At 38.7% G+C, this 26121-nt stretch overlaps 1 protein-coding gene across 6 annotated transcripts in view; it reads right to left on the reverse strand.

Annotated features, from left to right (window-relative positions):
* The window catches only part of LOC140559969 (MAM domain-containing glycosylphosphatidylinositol anchor protein 2-like), a 194524-nt gene that overhangs the window by 133676 nt on the left and 34727 nt on the right, over window positions 1-26121 (reverse strand). For all 6 annotated transcript variants that reach the window (XM_072683845.1, XM_072683864.1, XM_072683835.1 and 3 more), the window contains exon 2: window positions 5339-5478. In XM_072683845.1, coding sequence (XP_072539946.1) covers window positions 5339-5478 — 140 coding nt within the window. The remainder of the gene's footprint in view (window positions 1-5338; window positions 5479-26121) is intronic.

Raw genomic sequence — 26121 nt, forward strand, 5'->3', positions numbered from 1 at the left:
AGCAGAATTGCTTTACAACCTGTGCATCACCTGTGCAACTCATTATCCCATTTTCTCCTTTTTCCCCCCTCACATATTCTCTCTCGTCTGACCCCACCTTCATGGTGGTCTGAGGACAACTGAAGCCTACAGTAAAAGCTGCTATACACTTGGCCAGGATCCAGCAGCTCCATACAAGGGTGGCTCCCTTGGGGGCAGGCTGGCTAATTTGAAGTGTGCGAATATCGAAAGACATGAAAGGAATTAAACGCTGCTGAAAGTGCCAACCACAGCCGCATTTGGGGCAAAAATGACCCATGTGCCATGTATGCTACTGATACTATTACACACATGGCTCAGTCAGAGCACACCCAGTAAGCTAGTTCATCTACCATTGAGGACACAGAATGAGTTTTGGGAACAGCAAACATGCTAAAACAAGAAGCTTATAACCATCTTAACTTCTAAACCTGTATTTCCCTTAAAACCTTTGAAGGCCTAATGCTGCATTTATTGTTGGAAGAACTGCAATAGTTTCTGGTTGGCATGTGCACACATTTAGAAATGTTCAGACAAAATTCAAATTATTAATTTGTTTGATCAGAGAAACTGGAAAGGTGAGGAATTTACAAAATGTGGACACTTTAAAATACTTTTTTACACATATATTTTAGTCAAATAATTAGCAGTTTTTCCAAAGATCTTTTCAATAGTTACAGTTTTATCAGCTTCCACATCAATGTGTGATTTTTTTTTTGCAGCTGATTTAGTGCGTTATTGGTTTTACAACCTTCGTAGCTCATTCTTAGAGTGCTCCTTCGCTGTATTTTCATAATCAATGTGTGATGTCTGCCCTCAACATATTGCAATTTAACAAGACAATTAAAACACTAACTGTAAAAATTATATTACAGTAACCACCTTACCTCTTATCAAGGTTTACAATTTAATCACAATATTTTATTGAAAAAGATAAACGATATACTACAGAAAACATATACACATTTCACACATATACAGCAGTACCCTAAATGCATATCCTTTATCCTTTTCAATAAAATGTAGTGATTAAATTGGAAAGCATGATAAGAGATTGGGTAGTTACTGTAATATAGTAAAATAATATTTTTTATGTGACTAAAGTTAAATGTATGTAACAATAGCATCACAGAGAAATATAGGGGAATTGCAGATTAATCCCTTGAATAGAGCCTGTCTGCAGATTTCCATCCCTCAACCTTATTTTCCATGTAATTACACAATATAATAATACACATAGGATAGGTGTAACAGGGGTGTGGCCACATATGTACAATATATTCAGGTTCAATTAAGATTTTTTGATAAATTTTATGTGTTAAAATAGCTCTACTGAGCTCTGATTTAATAAGCAAGATATTTCTTCTCTCTCAAACTAGACAGCAAAGGTCTTCTGAAAAGCAAACATGCTGAAACCAGGGTGTACTGTGTTAAAACCGAACTATCCTCTTTGAGCATCTATCTACATATCCTTTAAAAAACATTGGGCATTTGTACTTTAGCTACTGAAGTTAAATTGAAAGAACGTTCAGTGTCACATAATGCATTGTCCGTATGCGCTTTGAGGACATGTGCAAGAATCCAGTAATCCCGCTTTCTGGCTCAGAGTTGTTGTTTTTTTTTCTTTCCAGAGAGAAACTTTTGATGTATTAAAGCTGAATGAAGTTAGGAGAGTTTTAATAAAACAGATAACACAGTTACTGAAGCAGCTAATGCAGACTGCTAGTTGTAGTGTCTCATTAATATCCTGCCTCTGATAAAAACTTTCCACATCGTTCTCAGAGGATCTCCTGTGGTCTGGAACACAGTCACCGTGTCCGCCGTGATAGGACCAGAAGCCGCCCTGTTGCTGCATCTAAGTGGATATCTTAATGATTTGATTTCAAAGGAGACATTCGCTCTCTTCCCACCGAGACGGAGGAACTTTGATCTCTCCCCCACTCTCTTCTTAAAATTTTAATTAAGAGTGGAGACAGCGGCGAAGAAGCCGTCATTGCGTGGCACACAGGAGATAAATCGCATGTCGTAGCATCCCACTAATTCAAGGGGCTTCACCTTTTCAAATGATATATAAGAATCGATACCTATTATGCTTGAGAGTCCTGAGCAGGAGTGTACAAATTAATGGACCGTATATTGATCAAAGCCAAATTAAATATTAATTAGGGTAAATGGGCAGAGTCAATCCCCAAGACACTAACAAGTCTCATTTAATTTATCCAATCCGGCAAATTGAGCTCACTGCAAAAAAACAACCTCTTGGTCGAAGCTGAAACAGAATTTTTCACCCCCTCTGAATAAGCGCTAAATTAATAAATATTTGAGCAAGCAGAATTTCTTTAAAAGATCTAGTGAGGATCCACAGTCCACAGAGGGTTGTGGTGTGGCAATGACAGAGCTTTTGCCCCTTGATACTTTGCCGAATGTTTGTAAGGGTGAGAACTCACAAAAATTAAAACAGACACTACGGACAACACAAACTTCAAACTCCCCCATGGCTCTGCGGTAGTAAACAAACTATCCAGTACTATTGCATATGAATGTACTGTAGAGATCTACTCCCAAAATCCCTAGATTACATGCCCCCTATTACCCAATGTCCCCTTTAACTAATTCAAATATGGGTATGTACATGTCCATGTATTGCATAGTAGCTACCATGATAGCAGGTTTTCCTTGTATTTAGAAACTACAACACTGCCTGACTTGTGTCACAACAGTTATTAATAGTCCTTCTTAATTGCTGTCCTCTACAACTACTGGGCTATTCTGCTCAAATGTTTTCAGATTTTATTTATTTTTTTTGATACTGTACTAAAACATAACACATTTTATTTAAGGGAGTAAAAGGCCTCAGCACTAAGAGGTTAACAGATTCCACGGTGCATCTCACCCTTCTAGTGAAGGCACATGGTGCAACGTGGACTAGAAATCGAAGTGATGGAGTGCACAGTCGGCTTTAGCCTTAAAACGTCAGTGAACTGAAAGACTCGATGCAGTACAGCAGCACACACTGTTCAGCACACCACAGGACACATGCTTAGCTGCCCACAGCACTGTTCAGTAGATGGCAGTTGTAGTGCAGGAAGGTGTAGCACATGCTAGCAGCAAGCTTGTTATTTGTGGGGGCATACTTAAGCCATAGAGTCACGAATGAGAAGTTCTAAAGCTCCTGCCAGATCTGCTTGCAGATTTAATTCCGGAGGGGGACTGTAAAAAATTGGCTGTAATTTGTGCAATATTTTTGTTAAACTCTTAATTAAAACAGAAAGTCTGCACTGCAATCACATCTTGACTGGTTAATTAAAATTTGTTGAGGAGGTGTACAGAGGCAAAATCACAAAAATTGTGCCACTGTCCAAATACTCATGGTCGCGAACGTATAAGCTGCTTACACTTGGTTGGGTATATAAGCTAAATAAATAAAAAGTCACCTTTTACTGACAGTATCCTTTACATTAAAATGCAAAGCAACAACGTGAGCTATCACGACGACCCTGTCCTGTAATAAAGCATATTTGTCAACTGAGCCACAGTACTGAGCCTTCCGCTTGATTTACCCCCAGCAAATGGATTTATTCTGGGTTAGTGGTGTTTATCCGGTTCGTTGTGCGGGCATAGTCAGCTGGGAAATATGTGAGGAGCAGACCCAGTGCACCAGAATGGATTAGAGCACAGAGCCGTTTCTCCCAGCAGCGCTCTGGCTCCTCCTGGGGAAAGGCAGGAGGTGAGCTCTACGACTGTGGCTGGCTAATTTAAGGCATTAATAAATAAGACAGACACCTTCATTTCCCTTAATGTCTTAATTGCACAGATTTGGCAAAGGGTGAAGATAGGGAGGGAGACAGCTGGGAGAGACTGAGTGTGCTTTAGGATAGTTTTACATCCAGAGATTGATTTCGCAGAGCAGCAGTGTTGAAACGGCCCCTCCAGCCCGCGCGTCTGTGGGATGAGTTGTTTACCATCTCGCCTGAAAATGTGTTACACAGGAACAGCACGGTGAAGTGTTCACAAGATGCGTTGTTCGTTTTTCACGAGCGTAAGGTGAGGCGTCAAAATGTGGGGGACGCCGCTTACAGCGCATATGCTTTTGCGTTTATGACAATGAGCCACAGCTTGCAATTAGACAGTAATGGAAATGGTTCCTCATGGGCTCACATAGTCATTAACCCCTTAATTAGCAAGCTTACAGTTACTAAGGCTAATTTTAATCCAGTAACTAGTATGAATTATTCAGTAACAACCATAAGCACCTGAAGCGGGAAGTGGAAAAGGGAGGATAAGGGGATGCGTGCTTAGCTAAGTTAAGCTATAATCAGATGAAAAATGTTAGCTAACTAAAGTCTAAAAACAAACCTGAAACTAAAGACTGTATAAAGACATTTTTAAGAGTTTTTTTTTTTTGTAGAGAAAGCGTAATAGCCTGTATTGGTGACATGCCAGTAATTTCAAAAGTAACACTAGTTATTTGTGTGCCTCATTTGTGTTACCTTAGCTAGGAAGCTTAGCCAGCACGCAACACAGATGTATCCCATGCTGGTCTAAGCTGGTTTATGCTGGTCTGGTGCTGCTGTGGCATACAATGCTTATTAATTTCCATTGTTAGTGATCATCATACCAACATTCAAAACACAGCATATCCAGATTTCTTCCACTGTCGTTACCAGACAGGACATATGAGCCTTGCACACGTGCAATACATTTAACATATGTTGTATAAATCAAATTATATACTAGAATATACTATATATATAATATCTATATATGCTTTTATATATATATATATATATATATATATATATATATATATATATATATATATAGCATATTGTCACTGTCACCCAAAAAACTTGTATCTCCAAAATGGCAGCTTTACAGGAGAAAGAAAAAAATCATCTTAACCTTCAAAGAAAGTCAATGTAAAATATGTTGTATTCTAAATCATTGTTGGTATATTTCTATTAGTTTGTTCATCACAACATTTTAAAAATTAAATAACAATCAATCACATTATGTCAAAAAGTGAAAAACTGAAGTCCAAGGTTTTTGCATGACAGCGACAATATGTTTAGCTGTATATATCGCATCGCTGTGTATGTTTCTATAATATATAATAGGTTTCCATTCTAATAGGTCTAATAGGTCTTGTAGGTCCATTGATGTAATCCATTGAGCGAGGGACAGCAATCTAACTTAACTCAACTGTACTATCCAGCCTTTTCAATTGATCCAGAAAGTGATATAACTATTACCTTAGGTTTTTAAAGGACTTTTTTTTGTGAATGAGTTGTGCAACACCTCAGTGCTGGGGTCAACTTACCTGTGGCCGGGGGTGTCCAGTCACCAGGCAGGTGAGTTCCAGGGTCTCGCCCTCTCGGATGGTGTACACCCTTTCTGTGTAGCGCTCTTCCTCCACGTTACATGCATGCCCCGAGTGCACAATCCGAACAGTAGGGGGAGCTGTGTACAGAGCACAGACAAAGAGCGAACTATAAGATCAAGCTTTCTTTAAAAAAAAAAACTCAACCCATCAGCCGAACCATCAACAGTCAGCCAGAAAGATGGCTGAAATTGGAAGAGAAATAACTGATAAATTTGAACCTGTCTTGTTATCCTGTCTGTCACTGTGCTGGTGCTGTGAATTAGATAAATATGACATATTAAAGCAGTAGGTATGCTGCTCTCTCCTGTCCATTTATCAATACGCACATTTGCAGTGACAGACACTATCAAGCAAAGTTTTTTTTTTTTTGCTCTGCTTTCCATTGTATCTCATCTTACATCATCGACAGCATTAGGCAAGGGCTACAGCAAATATGTCATCAAATGGGCACTTCATGACACTGAGTGCTATTATTTCACCATAAAGGACACACTGCTTCTATGAAAACAGCAAAAAATACAGTAGCCTTAGCTTACTAAAGAGCATAATAAATATCCTTTGTTAACTCAGTTTTAAATGTGCTTTATCCTTTTTTCAGACGGCATTGAAAACTATGAGTCATTCAAAATGAGCAGCATACAATGAACATGTTCTTCATATTAAAAAGCCCAGCTGCCTAGCCACCAAAATCAAAAACAGAATCAGTCCTGACAGCCCCGAGATCAGAGACAGCTGCATAAAAAACAGACGAATTACACAAACAATAAAGAAGCATGACAGATGCTGTCGGTGAACATTTCTTTAAAATAATTAAACACGACCAATGTGAAAGTCCATTACGAACTAATTAATCATTTGGGGCCTTTGGAAGAAGTGAAGTTTTGGACAGTCTCACTCCCTGAACACAGCTCTCTTAGAATGGAAGGCTTTTCATCTTTGCTATATCTGCTTCCAGTCTTAAGACCAGTGCTTTACAAAAGCAGGCATCAGACTAATGGCAAAAGCCTGGAAATGAGATGTTTCTGAGGGATTTATCTCCAGGGAATCATGGTTTAGGGGGGTTTACTCAAGTGAGTGTTCCTGCTTGTGGAGAGTAAAGAGTTTTTCACTCCCAAAACCTCAACAGACAAGTGGCAGTGCTCATGAAATTTTCCCAAAAGAGAACAGAGTACCCCACTCATGTATTTGTTCATGTAAACAAGTGTCACACATATTCACAGTCATACAGGCAATATTTAGATATGTGTTGGCAGTAGGGATCTCTCAATCCAATTTGAAAGATTGGTATCAGTGCCAGTCAAGCTAGACATCACATTGCATTACTGGCTTCTGGCTATAAATCCATAGTGAATGTAGAGTTACGAGTCATGCCCAAGGACTCTTACTGGTGTGGCATAGTCTACTTCCTCAGTCAAGGAATTAAACCCCAGTCTACTACGTGAAGGGTAGTGTAGTTTACAATGCACTTTACCCTGTAACCTCACACTGTAAAACCAAACATTTTTTAGTGTTGGTCACATCATAGTTTTGGTTGAGCTGTTCTCAAATAGGGGAAACCAGAAGGTAGCCTCAAAATGTGAACATTGAGACATTAAAGAAGTTTTCCAGCAAACCCTAAACACATCTCTGCTCAGTTGACACTGTTTTGCAATCTTGAAAAAATGGGTTCTTCAAGAGACCTTTACAAAAGGCAATGGTTCTATACAGAACAATGACAATGGTCAATGAAGGTGTTTTGGTGCCTTTGGTGCATTACAGATTTTTTTTTACATAAACTTTTAAAAATGGATCTAAGAATAAGAAGTGATATACAGGACCTTTTTTGCTAAGCGTGTAGAGTTAATTCCAGAAATCATTCCCAAACCAATACAAACATGCCAGTTACCCAGGGATGGTGCTCTACCATGCTTTCTATCCCACACATGGATTAGCCTCTTTCTGTTCCAAAGAGAACAGAGCGATTTGAGCGCATGACGGAGTGGGTGAGGTTCACGCTAGGCTGGAGCTTAAGACAAAAGAAGGCTCAGAATTAGACCCTGGGGCTCCACACAAACAAAGTCTAATACATTTTATTTCACTAAGCCAACATCCCTGCTAGATGCCATCAGACCCAGGATGTGGAGCAAGCTGTCTGAGCAAATTGGAGATGTGCTAGTGATTAAAAATGATTGAATACACATCTGTCAATATGGAAATTGCATTCGCCAGCTCTGCTTTATGGTTACGGGCATGTTTTGCCAATGCTTGAATTACACTCATCTTGGCTAACTGAACTATATTAAATTGCAAATAACAAGATTGATGTTAGCCCTTAATTGAGTTGTACTGGTGAAAGTCACAGTAAATATAGGATCTTTATCACAATAAGGACAACGCTATTAGCATAATGCTGATAATCAGTGGTTAACCAATGTCGGGTCAACTTCTCTGCATGCCACATACATTGCAGTTAATTTTCATTGCATTTAAGCTCATTTTATCACCCCACTAGGCATGTGTCTGCTGCAAGTTCCAGTCATGCTAAACCAGCCAACTCAGCTCCCTGTGCTACTGTTAAAACACTCATTTGGGAATCCTTAGGTACTAACACATGTGCTAGATTGACTGGAGGGCAGGTTGCCCTAACGTAGTTAGTTAGTGTGCTTGGAAAGGTCAGTGTCTCTATAGTGTAGAACATAAAAATGGAAAGGAAGAGGCCAGAGGGAATCAGTGAGCCCAGCTGTGCCCATGCCTCTGACCCTGGGCTAATAGTGACATGATTTCCCTACTATTCAAGCAGGACAGCGAAAGAGACTCCAAGCCAGTCCCACTGGAGAGTCTTCACACAAAATGCAAACAGCTTTATCTTACACTGCCAATCAAGATTCAAATGGATTTGGTTGAATTCAAGGCTGAAGTGCTGCCAGGCTGAGAGAGAGATTTGTTGGCAGTTGTGTAGAAGCTAAATTTGGTAAACAAATTGATGTGTGTATGTGTGTGAGAGAGAGAGAGAGAGAGAGAGAGAGAGAGAGACAGAGACAGAGACAGAAACAGAGAGAGAGAATGTGTCCATGTATTAATATCTTACTAATGACCACTTTGTGATTACCATTTTGATGTGGAGACTCAAATAAAAAAAATAAAAAAAAAGCTTTGGGGTCTCCTCTGCAATTTTATTACTGCCACTATCACTAGGTAGGACTACCCTTATCACACACCACTTTTCCAACGCTAAGTGGGTGAAGGCTACATCTTTTTGAGCTGCTGCTAACACGTCATCAATGAACAGCTCAATGTGCTTGGAGTAGAGCACTAACTGCTAATTCTGTTCCATCAGTTAACAGATGCTCATGCTAGCTAACTGAGTGCTGAGTGATGAAGGGAGAGGGAGGGCCACCTACTCACCCAGAGAGAGAAAGGCCAATTATGCTGTATTAGACTCTTTGCCAAGGATGACTGTAGCTTCACCAGGGATCAAGCTTGCAGTTTAGAAATTCAGGAACCCCAGGAATGCCCGATTCCAAAGTTTTCTACATTAGATGCAGACACAGCTAGAAAAATGCACACAGTGCAGTTTCTCCACAAATTTGGACACGAATGGCTAATATTTTCTTGCTGATGGTGGCTGGCACCTGTTATGATGCATTCTGTCGGCTTATGAACTGTTATATAACTCAAAACTAGCTGAACGCATTAGGCCATCAGCTAGAGAGAATACAAAAGGCTTACATTTTCACACCGTCTTTCAACTACTTTTAGACATTTAAGAGCTCTTTTGAAGCTGCAGTAAAAATGCCAATCTCAATCAAACTGCTAAGATACCATGCCCATCAAGCTTATCTCTTCAAAGCATTGAGAAGAAAACATGCATTTTACCTACAAACAAACAAGGATAAACGTCAAAGTGTGCACCCTGACGTTAGATCCTTTTCTTTAAAGAGCAAAAAACATGATTAAAGTAAAAAGGTGTCGGCTTCCCTTCATGCTATTCAGAGCCCAAATTGATGCTTGATGTTTGCTCCTGTCTGAATTCATTCATTATCATTTCAAGTCAAAGCTAGCAGACTATTTATCCTTATATTCATTTGGTGACAAAAATTATTTTAGCATTTCTCGTCTCATGGGATTAAGCAGCAATTTTTTAGCAGTAACACTTGTTGAGTGTTGAGTCTCACTATATTATGCACAACAAGTGGACTATATACTGGGACTAACAGCATTTTTACTATCTGACAACATTTGTTGGAGTAACTGATTGTTATTACAGTGTTATTACAAATGCTCACATTTTTTACAATAATAACCCATTAATTACAAAAAGTAATAAAGAGTTTTTAGGTGGTAAAGGTGCATGTATTTGTCACTGTACAGTGTCCTCTGCATTTAACCCATCTGTTGTAGTGCACACACATACGTGAACTAGGGGCAGTGAGTACACACACCCTGAGTGGTGGGCAGCCAACTCCAGTGCCTGGGGAGCAGAGAGGGTAAAGGGCCTTGCTCAAGGGCCCAACAGTGGCAGCTTGCCAAGCCAGGGAATCGAACCCACAACCCTGTTATCGATAGTCCAAAATTCTAACTGCTGAGCCACCACTGCCCCGTAAGGACATGTGCCAAAGTAACAATCACCTCTGATTCTCTGAAAGGCAGACTGCAGTGCAAATGAGTTCTCTAATGGCCCCTCTCCATAGTGCTGAAAGTGCCCTTACCAATATACACAATATACACTATCTATACAATATACACTATCTGTATATTGGTCTCAGCCACATTTAAATACAATACAATCACATATTTCTATTTCTCACACATGTTTAGGTTTGATATGAGTAGGGAATTGATTGTAAATAGCACTGGGTGCTGAAAATCATTCCCTTTATGGTACTGAATTATATAGCATTAATATTGCCTAGGATCAAAACAATTTATTACCTATGTGGTCAATGTTAGTATCTGAGAGACAATTGGCATGCACCTTTTAAATTGAACACAGCTGCCTCGATGCGTCCATATGCATCTTAGTAATGTCAGGACTTCTTGATTAGTCTATAATCCATTTTAATTCATTGTTGTTGGCAAATTTCTGTTTTCTTCCACACCCTCTTCCACATTTCTTCTTTCTTCCACATCCTCTTCCACATTTCTGCTTTCTTCCACAAAAAAATAATATATTGAAAAATGTTGGGAGAGTCACTGAACCTTTTTTACAATACCTGACCCTAATTCTCTAGAACTCTAACTTTATACTGCATATACTGTCTCAGAACAATGAAAAAAACAGTTCACAACAGTCCTCTATCAAAATAATGCCCCCCCCCAAAAAAAAACCCTAAACAAACAAACAAAAAAACAAAACAAATACCCCTAAAGTTTATATAAAGTTTGATATGATGTCTAGTTTGATAGTTGGTAGTTGTTTTCATAAAAGACAACAAACAAGACACCGAGAAGAGTGCAAGGAATTTTCAATAAAGTTTTGAAATTGACTGTTTCAAAGGTTTGTCTGATTCTGTATTGAAATCTGGACACCTCTAGAAAGTACTGAAAGCTGTTCTCTCTCTTAGTGAACTGAAAAAGAAAAATAGTCAACAAACATATAGGCAGTGTATTGCTTTGCGTTTCAATTAGCTCAACAGGAAAATGTTTTTTCTAAAGCAACAAGGAGATTAGAAATGTTTACTGCAGTATATAGCCTTCCACTGAAGTCTAGGTGGAGTAATTTCTTGTCAGACAAGATCTCTCATAGCTGGAGAAAATCACTATACTCATTCTGCTCAAAGCAAACAAAGTATTTGCCATCCATTTTATAAGTGTTACAACAAACTGGGCGAAATAGCTGAAGTACGTTCAGTTTATTTGTTTAAAGGTTTCAGACAGAACATATAGAGGGAACATATGCTCCTGGATCCCTGGAAATTAAAGCAGGTTACTTCCCTCACTCCCTCAAGGCAGTGGTGTGTGGAATGGAAGGGACATTACAGCCTACATACTTGCTGTGCTAAATACACACACCAATGCCCCAGTCATACTTTATTTAACAGGAAAAAAACATTGTATTGAATATGATTGTTATCTGTTGTTGAACGTTAATCATATTTAATGATCAAACATCAGAATGTTGCACATATTTGCACTGTAAGTGATATTTCTTTCTTTTTGCAGTTATTCATGCAGGTTATGTATTTGCTCCACTAGGATAGTAGATTGTTCAAGCAGCTGGAGTATGGTACTTCACCGTAAGCGAAGTGCTCTAATTAAAAACAACTGGCCCACAAGTTAATTGAACTCCTCTATTAATATTCTGATGCTTTATAGATGTTTCTAATGTAACTAAAATATAATGACCATGATCTAAAATGTATAGATTTTTGTTGTGTTAGTGTCAGAAACCCAGTGAATTCATGTGTTAGAAAACACATAAATGGGAACATAAGTCACACATCACTTGGGTTTTATAGTTACTCTGATTAAGCTGGTGCATTCACACAGAAAGAAATATAGTTTATCCAACAAATTGTGTTGTCAAATCTACTTGTGAATTATTTGCTATAATAATAATGTCATTCTATCAGTTGTGGCTTATTTCACAAATGTTTTAATATAAATGCAGCGGGAAAAAAATTTAATTGTACATGTTCAAAACATACTGTAAATTAAATGCAAATAATTGCAAATCAAATGAGCTATTATCATATTATCTATTTAATTTCTTATTAATTATTTAATTTAATTAAAACATGCATAATAACTCCATAATTATAAGCATTGCTTCATGCTTTTAATTATGCTTGACTACAGCCCTACCTCCGATTAGAGCAAATATCATAGAGCCCATTTTTTTAAACCAAATAGAATGTATTACTTGCATGCTGCTATATTTACATTTAGATGCACAAGCCTAGCACGCAGAAACACCATGGGAGCTGTGTGTGTGTCTAAGCCATGGAGGATTTGCTATCCTATAGTCCAGAATGGGTTTATGCTGGCACTGTGGCACCAGTGGCCTGTTTGTATCCCTAAACAACATTAATCGGACATCTGCGTAGGCGGATAAGACCCCTACTGGCTGGGCTGAGGTACTAAATCTCCCAGTGATAGGCTAAAACAAGCCAGGTCTTTGACTATTGGCCGAATGTTGATCCAAAAGTTGAATTAAGACTGGGAATGGGCAGACTGTTTTCCCTCCGAGAATTAGATGTACAACTGAGTGCCAAGCAACTCTCTGATGACTGTCTGGCAAATGGCACTTGGTGACTGATCATCCTATCAATGGCCGTAGCGCATGCAGTAGGCTGGGTTTGCCCACTGGCTTAGCTTGAGTTATCCATAACCCCAACAAGGGCCAGTGAGGGTGTAAGGCCTTCCAAAAAAACCTCAGGCACTCCATTACCCCTCCCTGTGAAAGGTGGAGATAAATGTTAATGCTTGGACACTGCACATGCTTTTCCAGGCTTATTCCCGGTGCCAATAAAAGAGTTCTTTGGAGTGATGCCATAGCAGGACCACTTCTGGTGCCCTAAAGGAGTTTTCAGCTTCAGTCTTTCAACTGAAAGGTTGCCCAAGAAACCAAAGGCAGAACAACAAGACTGTAAAACTGCCTTTTGACCTTTTGACCAAAAGGTCTGACGGCACCACGTAATGACCATGACTCAGCACTGTTTGACAGGTGGAGATCATGTAATGCTCTTTGTGCACTTTATAGCAGAAGCAAATCCTTCATGTTGCAGGAGACTTGGAGGCAACATGTCTGTCTTCTGGGACAGCAGTGTAGCAACAGACACTCAGACGTTTGTACAAGATATCCATCATGCAGTATTATTTCTGCTGTGCACTGAATCCAAAATTGATTTCAACTGCATTATCCACCTGGACATCCACACTGCACTGTGAAATTACCCCCCTGTGTGTTTATGCAGTCCTGTCATCAGATGAATGTTTGCTCAAATGTGATGAGTAAACAGTTATATGTATATTCAAACCATGTGTCTTTTGAGATATTAGTTCAATTAAACCACAAAACATGTAAGTTGTAAATCCTGTAATTATGCCAATTTAATATCCACTTAATAACATTAACTTAGTTACATGGAGTGATAAGAATAAATATTTTGAGTCAACTGAAAAAAAGACACATTTTGTTCTACAAATTGACTTGTTTTAATTTTTCTTATCAGTATTAAGGCATCTTATTACTGTAACTATTTTGAGCTCTGCTAACACATGCTTTTATGTAAGCATATTGTTGCTGTCAGAAGGACATCTCCAAAAGGGCATCAATGAAGGAGAGGGAAAATTTAATTTCATTTCATTTCCTTTTGGATCATTTCTATTGGTCCATTCTTCACACAACATAGCAAACAACTGCTGATTCAAATTGTGTCAAAAATTGTACAGTGTTTTTATCCTTAATAGTTTTAACTTGCACGTATTTTACTTATTCATCCCTCTATGAATGTTTGTGAAAATGGTCTCCAACACTGCTCCAGCACAGCCACCATCCCGCAGACTTTGGAACTGACCCTAATCCATCCACCTGATTCAACTAATTACTGCCTTCAGAAGTTCTTGATTAGCTGAATGGGGTGTGTTAGAGTTGGGTTGGAGGTGAAACCTGCAGGAGGGTAGCTCTCCGGGAGAAGATTTGGAGACCAGTGGTTTGTGACCTACAATGACTGTAAATTAAGTTTCGTTCCTGATGTTTTTTTTCCCTTTCTGAGAAAAAAAAACTGCTAAGAGGATTGTTGTTGTGGAAATGTGGAGATTTATATAAACACGATGCATTATTAAACATTATTCTGCAGTCCAGGATCAAGGGTTTGATACAATCTGGAACAAAAACAGATTTTGGATAACTGCGTTGAAAATATTTTTGTTTGTTTGTTTGTTTCTTTTTTTTTTCCCCGCTGGCCTCGTAATTGTGCAATGCTTATTCCTTAGAAAAAAAAGGAGGACAATGGTGATACACATTTAAAATCATCCTGCAACTTTCTCATTGGGCAGATTCTTGGGGAATTTGTAGATGTGTTTTCTCTTCTCCATTGCTTTTAATGTTTTAAATTGACCAGCTATGCACTGCAGTAAAGCATCTGCCTCAGTAATTAAGGGAAAGCAGCATTCATTGAAAAAATGTCTAAAAATGTGAAAAATCTAATAAAAGGAAATGATTCATTAATCAGCTACAACTTTTGGTTGTAACTCAGCATTAGTTTATGTGCTTGTCCAGCAGTGCTTTGAATGGAAAGAAACATGCAGCAGTAAACAGAGTTAATTGCATGACCGGCTTTTCATCCAAGGGGTGAAAACATACAACCATACGCTAATGCTATCCACCAAAGGATTAATTTTTCATGGAGTGTTTTTCAGTTCATATCAATCTTCCCAAATGATTAATATTTTAAGAATATATGTTTGCTGAAATATTTAGCAGTGAACCATTCGTTCTAGTTTCTTGGACTTTGTGCAGATGCGTTTTAGCTCCAAATTGAAAATAAAAACATTCTTGAAATAAAATTTGCATCACAGCAAACAGTGCACTTTGGTTCTCCTTAAACCCTAGTCGTATTAAATTATTCATTGTAAGACTTACTACTCAGTAATGACTATATAATGAATGAAAGCATGGCCGTGTAAATAATAGGTAGGCTATGTAAAAAAAGAAACCATTAGTGAAGTACATGCCCTTATACAGACTGAGACAGAATAAGACTCTTAAAGTCTGTGTTTACTGACAGAACTGACAATATGACAGAAAGCCCAGTTACGCCAGGTTAACAAAATAAATTCATTTTGGGTCAAACTAAAAGGTCAGTATTGGCTAGTGCTGGTTCATTAAAAGTCCACACTCATATCCATCTTGATCCTTTTTTATCTGCCTCTGTGCATACCAAATGCTTCCTGAAGGGCAGCATCAGACTACATAATGTGTCGCAAGTTTCTTTTCCTGAGCTCAATGAACAGAACTCCAGGCATTTAATATCCAGCGGCACAGGCCCAAAGTCCAGCCTCATGTGGATTAGCAAAGCTGTTGGACACGTAAGATGAGCCTGCATGTCACTGGCAATCAGACAGAGAGTCCAACCACAAGCAGGGTCAATTGAGGAAAATCACACAGGGCTGGGTTTTTCAAAGCTGGCATAGAAATGTGGTAATTGCCTGGTTTAATGGGGTCAAATCAGATCATGAATAAGTATGTGTTATTTAAAAGAAAAATGAACTGAAACTCCAGCCCTAAAGCCTCATTTAGAAATAGTTAGTTACCTGTGAGTCGTAACCCATAACTTACTTATCATTAGCTTGGGCCTTACAACAGGACAATTATCCTATGCATACTTCACCGTAAGTCCACCAAGGCCTGGTTTCAGAAGTCGTCCTGGAAGATTCTGAAGTAAACCCATTTGAACCCACTGAAAATCGTTGGTGGGATTTGAAGAAGGCAGTTGCAGCACACAAACCCAATAATAGTAAACTGGAGGCCATGGCTCATGAGGAATGGGCTAAGATTCCTCAGGAAAGCAGCCAAAGCTGGTGTCTGGCAGTGCATCCTGTTTGCAACAGCAAAGGGGTGCTCTACTAAGTACTGAAAATGCATGACGGTGTTGAATAATTCTGACACAGCAGTCATTAAAAGTGGTACTTCGTGTTGAATTGTGAGAAAACCAGTGAAATTTATGTCCTGAACCTACAACTCAACCTCAACCTTAACTTACCATACAACACCTAAACCTACCCGCTAAACCTAACCTACCATACCTCACCCCAAATCTAACCTACACCAAACTTGACTCTTATTCTAACCCTGACCATAACTTAACTATAGTAGTGGACCAGTGGACTGTAAAATATGTACGGTCTCAGGGTGCAATTTTAGTTGTATATGTACGATTTTATGCAAATGTGTTGCATTAAGAGTTATAAACGAGCATTTGTTGACAAGTTAAGAGATACAAAACTGGTATCTGAAGTGAAAGAAGTATGTGGACAAAGGCTGAAGAGTATGCAGTGTTACACAACTGTCTTGTACAGCTCCACCAAAGTTACATAGTGCTGTAGTAGCATATTAGCCAGTAGTGGCAGTGACAGAGATGTCATTCTCCCTATTAAAAGTCAAGGCTTTTAAGATAAAATTGCTACATAATATTGCTTTAAATACACACTTTCCCCTGTGCTTTTCAACATACCTGCCAATGACTGGCCTTCAACTACCAACCTGAGTATTTCATTAGAACTTTTCAAGGATTCACACCTTGCATTAAAGCTGCTGTCATCTCTACTTTGACTTCTACAAAATATATATACTGTTAGCCGTTCCAACCTTAATCATTTGATCTGTCTTATGCCAGACTGCACATGCATTACTCATACAGCAAGTGTAATAATGAAATACCCCATGTGATGGACATGACTAATGCATTGAGACAACCTCTGGAGAAAGCTATACCCTTCAACACGTATCACATACTGATGTCAGCTCGATCCTCATGAATCCAATCAGCCGGTGCCCAAATTCTCTTCCCTGACCTTGACAGCCATTAGTGATTCATTTCACACAGACTGCAGAGCTGATCCTAATGTTTGAAGAATGTTATCTTACAATAATATTAGAGAGTCAGAATCGCATTGATATTTCCGCGCTGACTTTCCATGCATTAATCCATACGAACGGGGCACGGAACATGCATCATTACAGCCTTGCATGTCAGCTGAAATAAAGAGATGAGAGGCAGAACCATCCATTTTGTCTAAATCCGCTCCCTGATGTGATAAATGTGCTCTGGGAACAGAATTGTGCTGTGTGAAATGTTTCTATGACAATGAAATGTCATGAGAATGAATCTTAAACGTGTGTAAATCAAACAGAGGCATGAACCACTGGCTCATGCACTTGGTTCACAGCAAATGTGTGTGTACGTGGGTGCGTGCCGCTTCTGAGAAATGGCCTCTGTGGAGAATGATGGGAGGCCATTAGTCAAACATCAGTAAAAAGAAAAAAACTAGTGGGGAAAAAAGGGTCTGGCAGCATCGTGGCAAGGACAAAACGATAACAAGGTGCTCATTTGAAGGGTGAGGAATGGTGTTTGCTCCTTTCTCTCTGTGGGTGTCTTATGAGCGAGAGGGAAGGAGGAAGCTGAGGTCCAAGAGCACAGGCGAGAGAAAGCTGCAGAGACGGATCAGAACGAAATAAGACAGACAAAAGGAGATATGGAATGGTGAACTAAGATGATGAAGTTGATGGCACAGAATGGAAAATGATAAGCAAAAGGAGCGATAAAACGGAAGCTGAAGAGAAAAAGAAGACCAGGGCTTTGAAAGAAAAATAGCTTGAAAGCTGGAACGTCACTACTTTATCGCAAGCCAGAAAAGAGAAAAACACAACATGAGTGTTCTGTTGTAGCGGCTGATCTGCCACCATCAGCGCAACACATTAATGATGTTTTTTTTTCTCCCGTCCTCCCCTCTCAATTAACTCCAGAAAAGTCATGATTAATAAAAGAGCTTGGGCCCCTGACAAGAGTTCAATTACGACGGAAGGCGATGTTGATCAAAAGAAGCAGTTTACAGGAAGCCTCGATTAACATTACTGCATCATGCCAGCGCAGCACATTAAAAACTGGTTAAGGCAGTAATTGCGACAAGATAAACTCACATGTACAGACATACATAGTTTCCTCCTGGCTTTTTCCATCATGTAAACAGGAAAACAGCAATGTGTCAGTCATGGAGAAACCAAAATACAAAGGTGCGATTGTATAATTACATCTATTGAGAAATAATTGCTTCCTCACCAACCCTCCGTAATTGCTCAGGAAATGTTGACAAGAACATTACGATGCAAAAAAGGTGATTATTCCAAGAGGTAGAGTGGCACACAGTCAGCGAATTGAGCAGCAAAAACAATATTTTAAAGAGTTCTGAGATGCTGGTAATATCTACATTCAACAGCTTCTTCGTATACTCAAAATACGGAGGATGAAAAATATAATTTGCTTATCGGACGAGCTGCTTCATTCAAAGCTTCTGTTAAAGGGATACAAATGCTGCAGTACTTTGCAAATAAATAAAATATATCCTTTTCTTGGAACCCAGATACTTCCTAATGAATATTGATGTAACAGTACACTGAGGAATATTTTCACTTTAAGGCATTTCGCTCATAAATTGCTTGCTGGCTGGCGATGTGGTTCGGAACGGGACGTCACCTCCAGCACTGCCTCAAGTGCTGTACAAAAATGAAGGCGCTTTCCCACTTTGAGGTTTCACTTATCACTTTACAGCATTCCACACATACAGTCTCATGCAAAAGTTTGGGCACCCTTGGCTTTATTAAGAAGTAGCACACACAGTCTCTGTAGCCTGCGTCATGTGAGAGGAAGGTCGAGAAGAGTCTATTCGGACAAGATTAGCTTTTTATTTCATTTTGGGCCTGTAACCATCCCCTCTGTCCCCTGGGCTGTTAAAACGTAATTTTTATTTGTAATGTATTATTCATAAAGGGGGCACCAAATAAACAAATAGACATGTGAGTCAAGAAAAAAAGAGAAGAGGTTTTTTTGGCAGCTTTAGTCAAATAATTGTGCACCGAATAGCCTACACATAAACATGTTTTCAAACTGAAATTTCATCATTACTATAAGTGGGTTATAAGATTTGTTATTATCACATTTTTTTGGAGGTGACAGCGGACCATACATCAAGTAGTCCATCTCAGTCATTTATGCCTATGATGTCTTATCCTGTGCGAATTGGTCATTAATTTAACAGATGTCATGTAGTAAAGTTAAATTAGTCGACCTCTCCATGTAAATGCCTCCATCTACAAGTTGCAACAGTGCCAGCAAATTACACCATGTGTGAGTACTAAACACTGACTTTGTAAGGTGCTCAAACTTTTGCACACGATATAGTGATAATTTCAATTTGTGTGTGTATGTGTGTGTTATGAAGGACAAAGTTACTGTGCTTATTACTACTTAAAAAAGATATTACCTAATATTATCTAATAGTTTTCTAATCACTGTTATTAGTTATACAATTATTATACATATATCAATACACACTTCAGTTTTAGTGAAGCATGTATTAATATTTTAGTGAAGCATCAATTAGTGGCATGTCTTTAATTATCTACACCCTACTGAAATGTGAGTTTTTCTTTATTGATACTTGTTTTGAAAAATGTTTGTAGGAAATATTTTAAGTTGTGATAATATATTAACTATGGGTTATGAGTTTAACATGACTAAATATTAATGCTGAATGTTTCTAAATGTAAAGTGTTTATATATTTTATACATTAATTCTTGTTGTTAATTAAATGGTCAATAATTGAACAGGAATAATGCACTAATGTATATGTAATACACTATTTAACTATTAGACAATGCATTCGTTGGTAATTACTGGCCCGTCGGGTAAACGTTTATCAATTTATCATTCATAATGTGCTGTAATTAACACCTTTAATAATTTCAGCTTTCTGAAAAAAAAAAATACTTCTAAAAGAACTTTTGAAGCTTTTTCTTCATTGATATGCAAACTTTTAAAATTGGGCCTACAGAGCAGCCAGGAAGCAAGCATCATGTTTTCTACGCGAATCCGTTCATAACCTGCCACAATTATTGCTCTCTAGCTACCATGTTTACAGCTGATTTTGTCCACATGCATCTGTTCTTGTACCATGGCATGAATTCCTTCTATATTGTGGGTACCAGGCATTCTCGTATAATCAGCCAGAATCACCATTTTAAAAAATCTTGCAGTAAATCATTTTCACGGTCCTACTACATATACATTTATTGGTGCTATCACACTCCTGACCATTAATCGTGACAGTGTATTGATGAAATTTCCCTTTAATGTACACATTTCTGCTGAGTCTCTAACCCTGCCCTACTCACAAATCTATGCAAGCGTGCCTAAACTATCAAGTGTGACATGATTTACTTCTGAGTACAAGATTCAATAAAACCGAGGCAGAGTGATTGTCTTATGCACAGTATACAGAATGACAGGGGCAAATGAGTAAAGAGCTCTAGTTCAGAGATCTGAGGCAGCAGGCTGAGTTGGGACCCATTATTGAAATAAGGGAGTATGTGCAGTGCAGTAAGCAGTGAAAGATTAGCAAATAAAATGAATTAATATGATTTTTTATTGTTCATTGACAGCTAAAATCACAAGGGCCAGTCATTATTTTCCACACTGTATTGAATTAGAAACACATTTTCAACACTTGGACATACTGTAGGACATCACCAGTAAGGACAAATTATGCTTCATTTTTTAATAAATGTTTCTTTTTTGTTTTATTGCCCAATTGAAGACCTAATTAATTCAGGTTTATGAAAGAATATAGGAAAGACCTATGAACGGCAAACCACTGCTTACTATAATACATTAAAATGCTTTTATTAGATTTGTATAGCCTATAGAAAGTGAAATTTAATGACTGTTCTGTGATCCAAATATTGGAGAAAGTGAAACATTGTCTTTGTTTATACACTGAAACACAGATAGTCTTCATCATTTGACCCTTAGTACATAATGTTAACACTACATAGTGGTTAAAGTATACAGTCTTAAACTCAAAGCTTAGTCAGTTCACTACGAACAGAATTAGTACTTCAACATTTCTGTTCAACCTAAACATTTTGGTGAGCTACTGCTAGCTAAACTGACTAAACTGGCTCTCTATTGAGGGTTAGCTAAACTGTACCCGATTCTCCTCTACGGTGGGTAGGTGTTTTAGCATTGGCTGATTATACTAAGTAACTTTTATGCTATATAATTACTTTTTTTGAAAAGGAAATGCTTGTGTGAGTGTTTAGACACTGACGTTAGAATATCTCCATGTATGTGTGGGTGTGGGTAGACCTAGGTGCCCCTTTGCAGAATCAAGTCCAAAAGCTTTAGGGTCAACTTTTGATTCCAAAAATGCCTATAATCAGAGAATCGACTCTTTTTTTTTTGGAATCGACTCCCACAAAAGTACCATAATTTTTTACTGAAAGCTGTATATTTACTCCAGGGCATCTGAACCCTGCCTTCACATGTCACCAGCCATAAACACTGTCACACACTCAAAGTGCTTGAGCTTATTTGTATTATTACTGTCACACAGGCTGTGACACACATTCATTCTTTATTGTACCGGCCTCTGTAATTTGACAGTATTACTCATGCATTAAAATGCAAAATTCTATTTTATAAAAGCACTACTCAACAAAGAAGCACTCTGAAAAATAACTGAAATTTCCACTGTGCACTCTGCTCAGTGAGGATCTGCTCAGTGAGAATGTTGTGAGCTTTCTGATGAATCCCTGGCATTCATAAGATGTTATATTTTGCATTTTTTTGCATTGGTTGTGTCAGCCAGTGACAGAATTATTGTGCATAATATGTAAATGTCACATAAATGCCTCACCGGTCCACATGTGTTTTAATTTGGTCAACCTTACCATGATCTTGCCACCCTCCTTTTGATGATCAGGAACAACCCCAGAACCACCAAGTCACAGGCTTGCCTTGAGTTTTGCATCATCATGCACTAAAAGGTTGCCTTCTTGGAAGCAAAATTATTTAAAGGAGTTAAGACAAGGCATTCAACCCCAAAAACACTGTACCAACTATTAAGCATCGTAGTGGTAGCTTCAAGTAGGTGAAATAATGAAGAATGCCTTCAGAATCCTTTCAGCATTACTTGGAGCCATCAGCTAGACAGCTAGACAGCACACATCAAAAGTTATATATTCAAATAAAAACTGACCAACAACTGTATTAGTTATGCTAAGAAGAGATGTCCAACCAGATTCGTCTGCTCGAAATGCTTGCTAAGCAACATGTAACCAAATATTAGGTGTGATGTGTGCTAATGTTTGACCCAGTGTTGATTTCAGACTTGTGTACCAACTTGTTGTTGTTTTATTTTATTAAAGATGTATGTTGAACACTCAATCTCCCCTCTGAAAAGAACTGTTCACAGAAACCCATTGTATGTAAACTCCAGATCACAACTGTACTTCCATCTGAAGAATGTGCAAGAAAAGTTGTGTTATTGTGCTATATCACAGTTTCTTATTTGAGCGATGTATTCTTTTTGAATAGATATTGAAAACCCAAAGCAAGAGATACAAGAAGTGATTGAAATACATTTTATAACCAATCACAGCCCTTCTGACATGCAGTGTGTGTCAATATGCCCTCTCAAGCAATGAGTTGGGCATGAGAGCATGAAATTGAGTAGCGGGACTTATATGGTACTGAGAGAGAGAGAGAGAAACAGAGAAAGTTGCCAAAGTCCAGCCAAAGTCCATTGTAGTGGTTAGTGCTGTGAGGTGTCACAGACTGCAGGAACATACTGTCTTCTCGCACATTGTGATTCAACAGGGGCAGAGACCTTGACCTTCACTGAGCAAAGTAATTTCAACATGGATGGGGTGGCACCGTTTTACCCTGCTTTAAAAATTTATGTATTTCAGCAAGGTCCAAAGACCACTAGGGTCAAACAATGTTTGGCCCCATCTAAAAATGAAGGTGTTCATTTCTTACTAGGAAACTTTTCTTCCTTACCAGATACACAGTCACAGGATTTTTGCTCCACACTCTTAAAGATGTTTTTAAATAGTTTTTGGCTTGGAAGTATGCTTCTAGGGAACTATTTTAATTGGTATAGAACATTTATGTTGTATGTAGGTTGTTAATTCTTTAAAAATGCTTTTCACAATACCACATTTTATTTACCAAAACATGTAATTTAATGAAACATCCATTAAATATAATTAATCTATGGCATTGCTACAAAAAACATTAATCTCTAAAGCCCCGGTCACCAGATTTTGTCTGGGAATTTTTGCATGCAAAATCCTTTGCATTTCGAGAGATTTGCCATGAATTTCGCATACACAACTTCCAAGCCTATAAATTCTGTCTGTGACCTATAGTGCACTACGTATTGTCTCTGCTCTGTCTCAACCAACATGGAGAAGGCGCGTCAGTCAGGAGGTGGGATTAGATGGTAATTAACTCTTTGTGTTGAACTTTCGGCCTCGAAGTGCAAAACCCAGTGTGACCCTGGCTTTAGGGTGGATGCAGAGAAATGGTTTTAAGTAGTAGTTAAGTAGTTAATTCTCCACATAGCCAAGGTAGCAGGGTGTCATGCACTGTGTGTTGTGAGGTTTTCCTCCCATAACCAAAATTATACAAGACTTGTGTCAAAGTAGCGATTTTGTTGGATCCGCCAAGATGGTATAGCCTTCACTGCCCTTACACATCGATCTGCCTTGGGTGCCTGACACCCTGTCGCCTTTTTTTCTGTCTCTCATCAGACCACTCATCATAGCTGACCACGAGCACCGCACAAGCCTTGCTGTTCTGGAGATGTCCAAACTCAGTCATCTGCCCATGACAATAACAATAAGTCACTCAGGTCTTCACGCCTGACCATTTCTCCACCATCCAACATGTCAACAATGAGGAATCTTCACGTCATGTCATTTTACGGGATGATCAACGTTATTCACTTTACTATGAGTGTTGTATTTTGACTCATTGGTTAATATGTGGCTTCATAGTAACTGCTTGTTGAAATTGTTGAAATCTGTACTTGTAAACTTTAATTAGATTATGAACTGCTAGTTGAACGAAAGTGGTTGCTGTTAACCATCTCTCTTTAACTGGTTTACATTTACGTGTAGGTAGGGAATGTTTTGTTATATATGGCAGGAGAAGGCAACAGCTCTTTTAAGTATAGGAAAAGTACAGCCTCTTAAAGCCTCTGAAGCCTAACAAGTGTGCTCCAAAACAGCAAACTGGACACTAAATAACTATAACTCCCCAATAAAACACAGGTTAAAAGTTCTGGTTACTTCAACTAAAACAATTCTAGAAGTCCAAGCTCACTCAGTATAATACACAATCGGTATAAAACCCTTTACTTAACTTTACTGAATTCATTAAAAACAGCCACATATCATACCAACAAGGCATTATATAAGCACACAACACTGAAAAAGACACAGCTATAAGTAGAAGCCTCTGACTAAAGTTAGTATTTCCCTCATGCAGGTTCAAGGTTTCTCTGACACTGGCATATACGCATTCAAGCATTCCAACAGTTACTAAACAAATATTACATCTATATGCTACTTCAAAAACCTGTAGGTCTAGTTACGAATGTTGTGGCCTAATTTTAGCAGTCTGTTTTCCATCTAGTCTGGGTATACCTAAGCAGTTTCTATATCCCGTTCCACTACTGGTGTTTATGTTTAGTTAATCACTCTCTATGTCCCCTCTATGAACACTTATTAGTTGTTCATGTAATCTGCTGCAATTTGTACTCCTAGTTTCCCCTGTTGTGTTTTCTTTGATATCTTGTTGTACCTGCAATTCGTCACTGAGTACTCTGGATAACACTATTAGCAAAAAGCATGATGGAGCCCACAAGTGGTACAGATGGGACTAGCCAGACAAGTCCAAGTGTGAAATTACAATAAATACCTTTTTGGAAAATAGCACCATATCAACAGGAAGGCAAAGATGACCCTACCAAAAAGCCTTTGTTCGCAGTGCAGAGTGGAGTGGGAGTGTTTGGAGTGTGGTCAGGCTGCTGTGGGTCGCTGGGCTAATTTAGCTCTGATCACAGCATGATAGCAGTGAAGCCAAGAGGAGCAGGCTAATGCATCAAAGCCCAGAGCTTCTGTCTAGGGCGTTCTCATATGATTGATCACCACACACCCCACTTTAATTTAAAGTCAATGGCATCTATAGATACCTGTCACCGCAGAAGAACTACTAATGCTTTCCTACTCCAGCGCAGCCTCCACTCGCCTCTTCAGACACTAGGGTACTTAAACGTCAGGTCAGTGGAGGAACAAGGAACAAAGAAAAGAGCTCAGCAATCTTTCAAAGGGCCTTTTCCTCCTGTCCAATATGACAGAAGGGGTATGGATTCATGGATCATTTATTTTTAAGATGGATCAGAACAGTAAAAACCCACACCGAGCTCGTTCAGAGCCATTCAAGGGACTCCAGACTGAACCCTCAAGCCTTTCTGGTTTTACGAGAATGGAATTTCCTGAAACGGACGCAAAATCCTCCTCGATGGAAAAATAACCCCGCGATAAAGAAAAGTGTGGCATAAAAAGCTCATTCATGTTTGCACATTATGGTGAAGTACAAATATACTGTTAATGGTGTTTTACGCCACAGAAGGCATACAACTTCTGGCAGGGGGATAGAGAATGCTGCTGTATCCGCTCACTGGCAGTGTGTTTACTCATTACTTCTGGGTTTCTGAGAAAATTCCGAAAAAAACGAATGTGACACCACATCTCTGCCATGAACATAAAAACTGTTCATCAGATAAAACAAAAGCATGTACAGACATGAAGAAAATAACTTGATACAACTTAGTGTTCTGTTCTGTGCTTCTGCGCTTTTAAAAATGACTCCCCTTCACAATAAGATTGCTCTAATATGATGAGTATAAAGTGCAATACCTTTGGGATGTCTCATTCTTCCTATTACAGAACATAATAAGCACTGACATGAGCAAAATGGCCACTAACAATCCCTAATGGACCTCTCTAGAAGCTAAATAATGTTGATGTTTGCTACTAGGAGGGACTCAAAGAGTTTGTATGTAACTAATTTGGTTGTTCACAAGCATTTATCCAGTGTTAGGCTGGGAGAATGATGTAACACTTGTGGATGTTGTCATCAGATTATCTCAGCTATAACTTCTGAGGTGT

This window comes from Salminus brasiliensis, chromosome 1 (assembly GCF_030463535.1).
Source record: "Salminus brasiliensis chromosome 1, fSalBra1.hap2, whole genome shotgun sequence".
Lineage (NCBI taxonomy): Eukaryota > Metazoa > Chordata > Actinopteri > Characiformes > Bryconidae > Salminus > Salminus brasiliensis.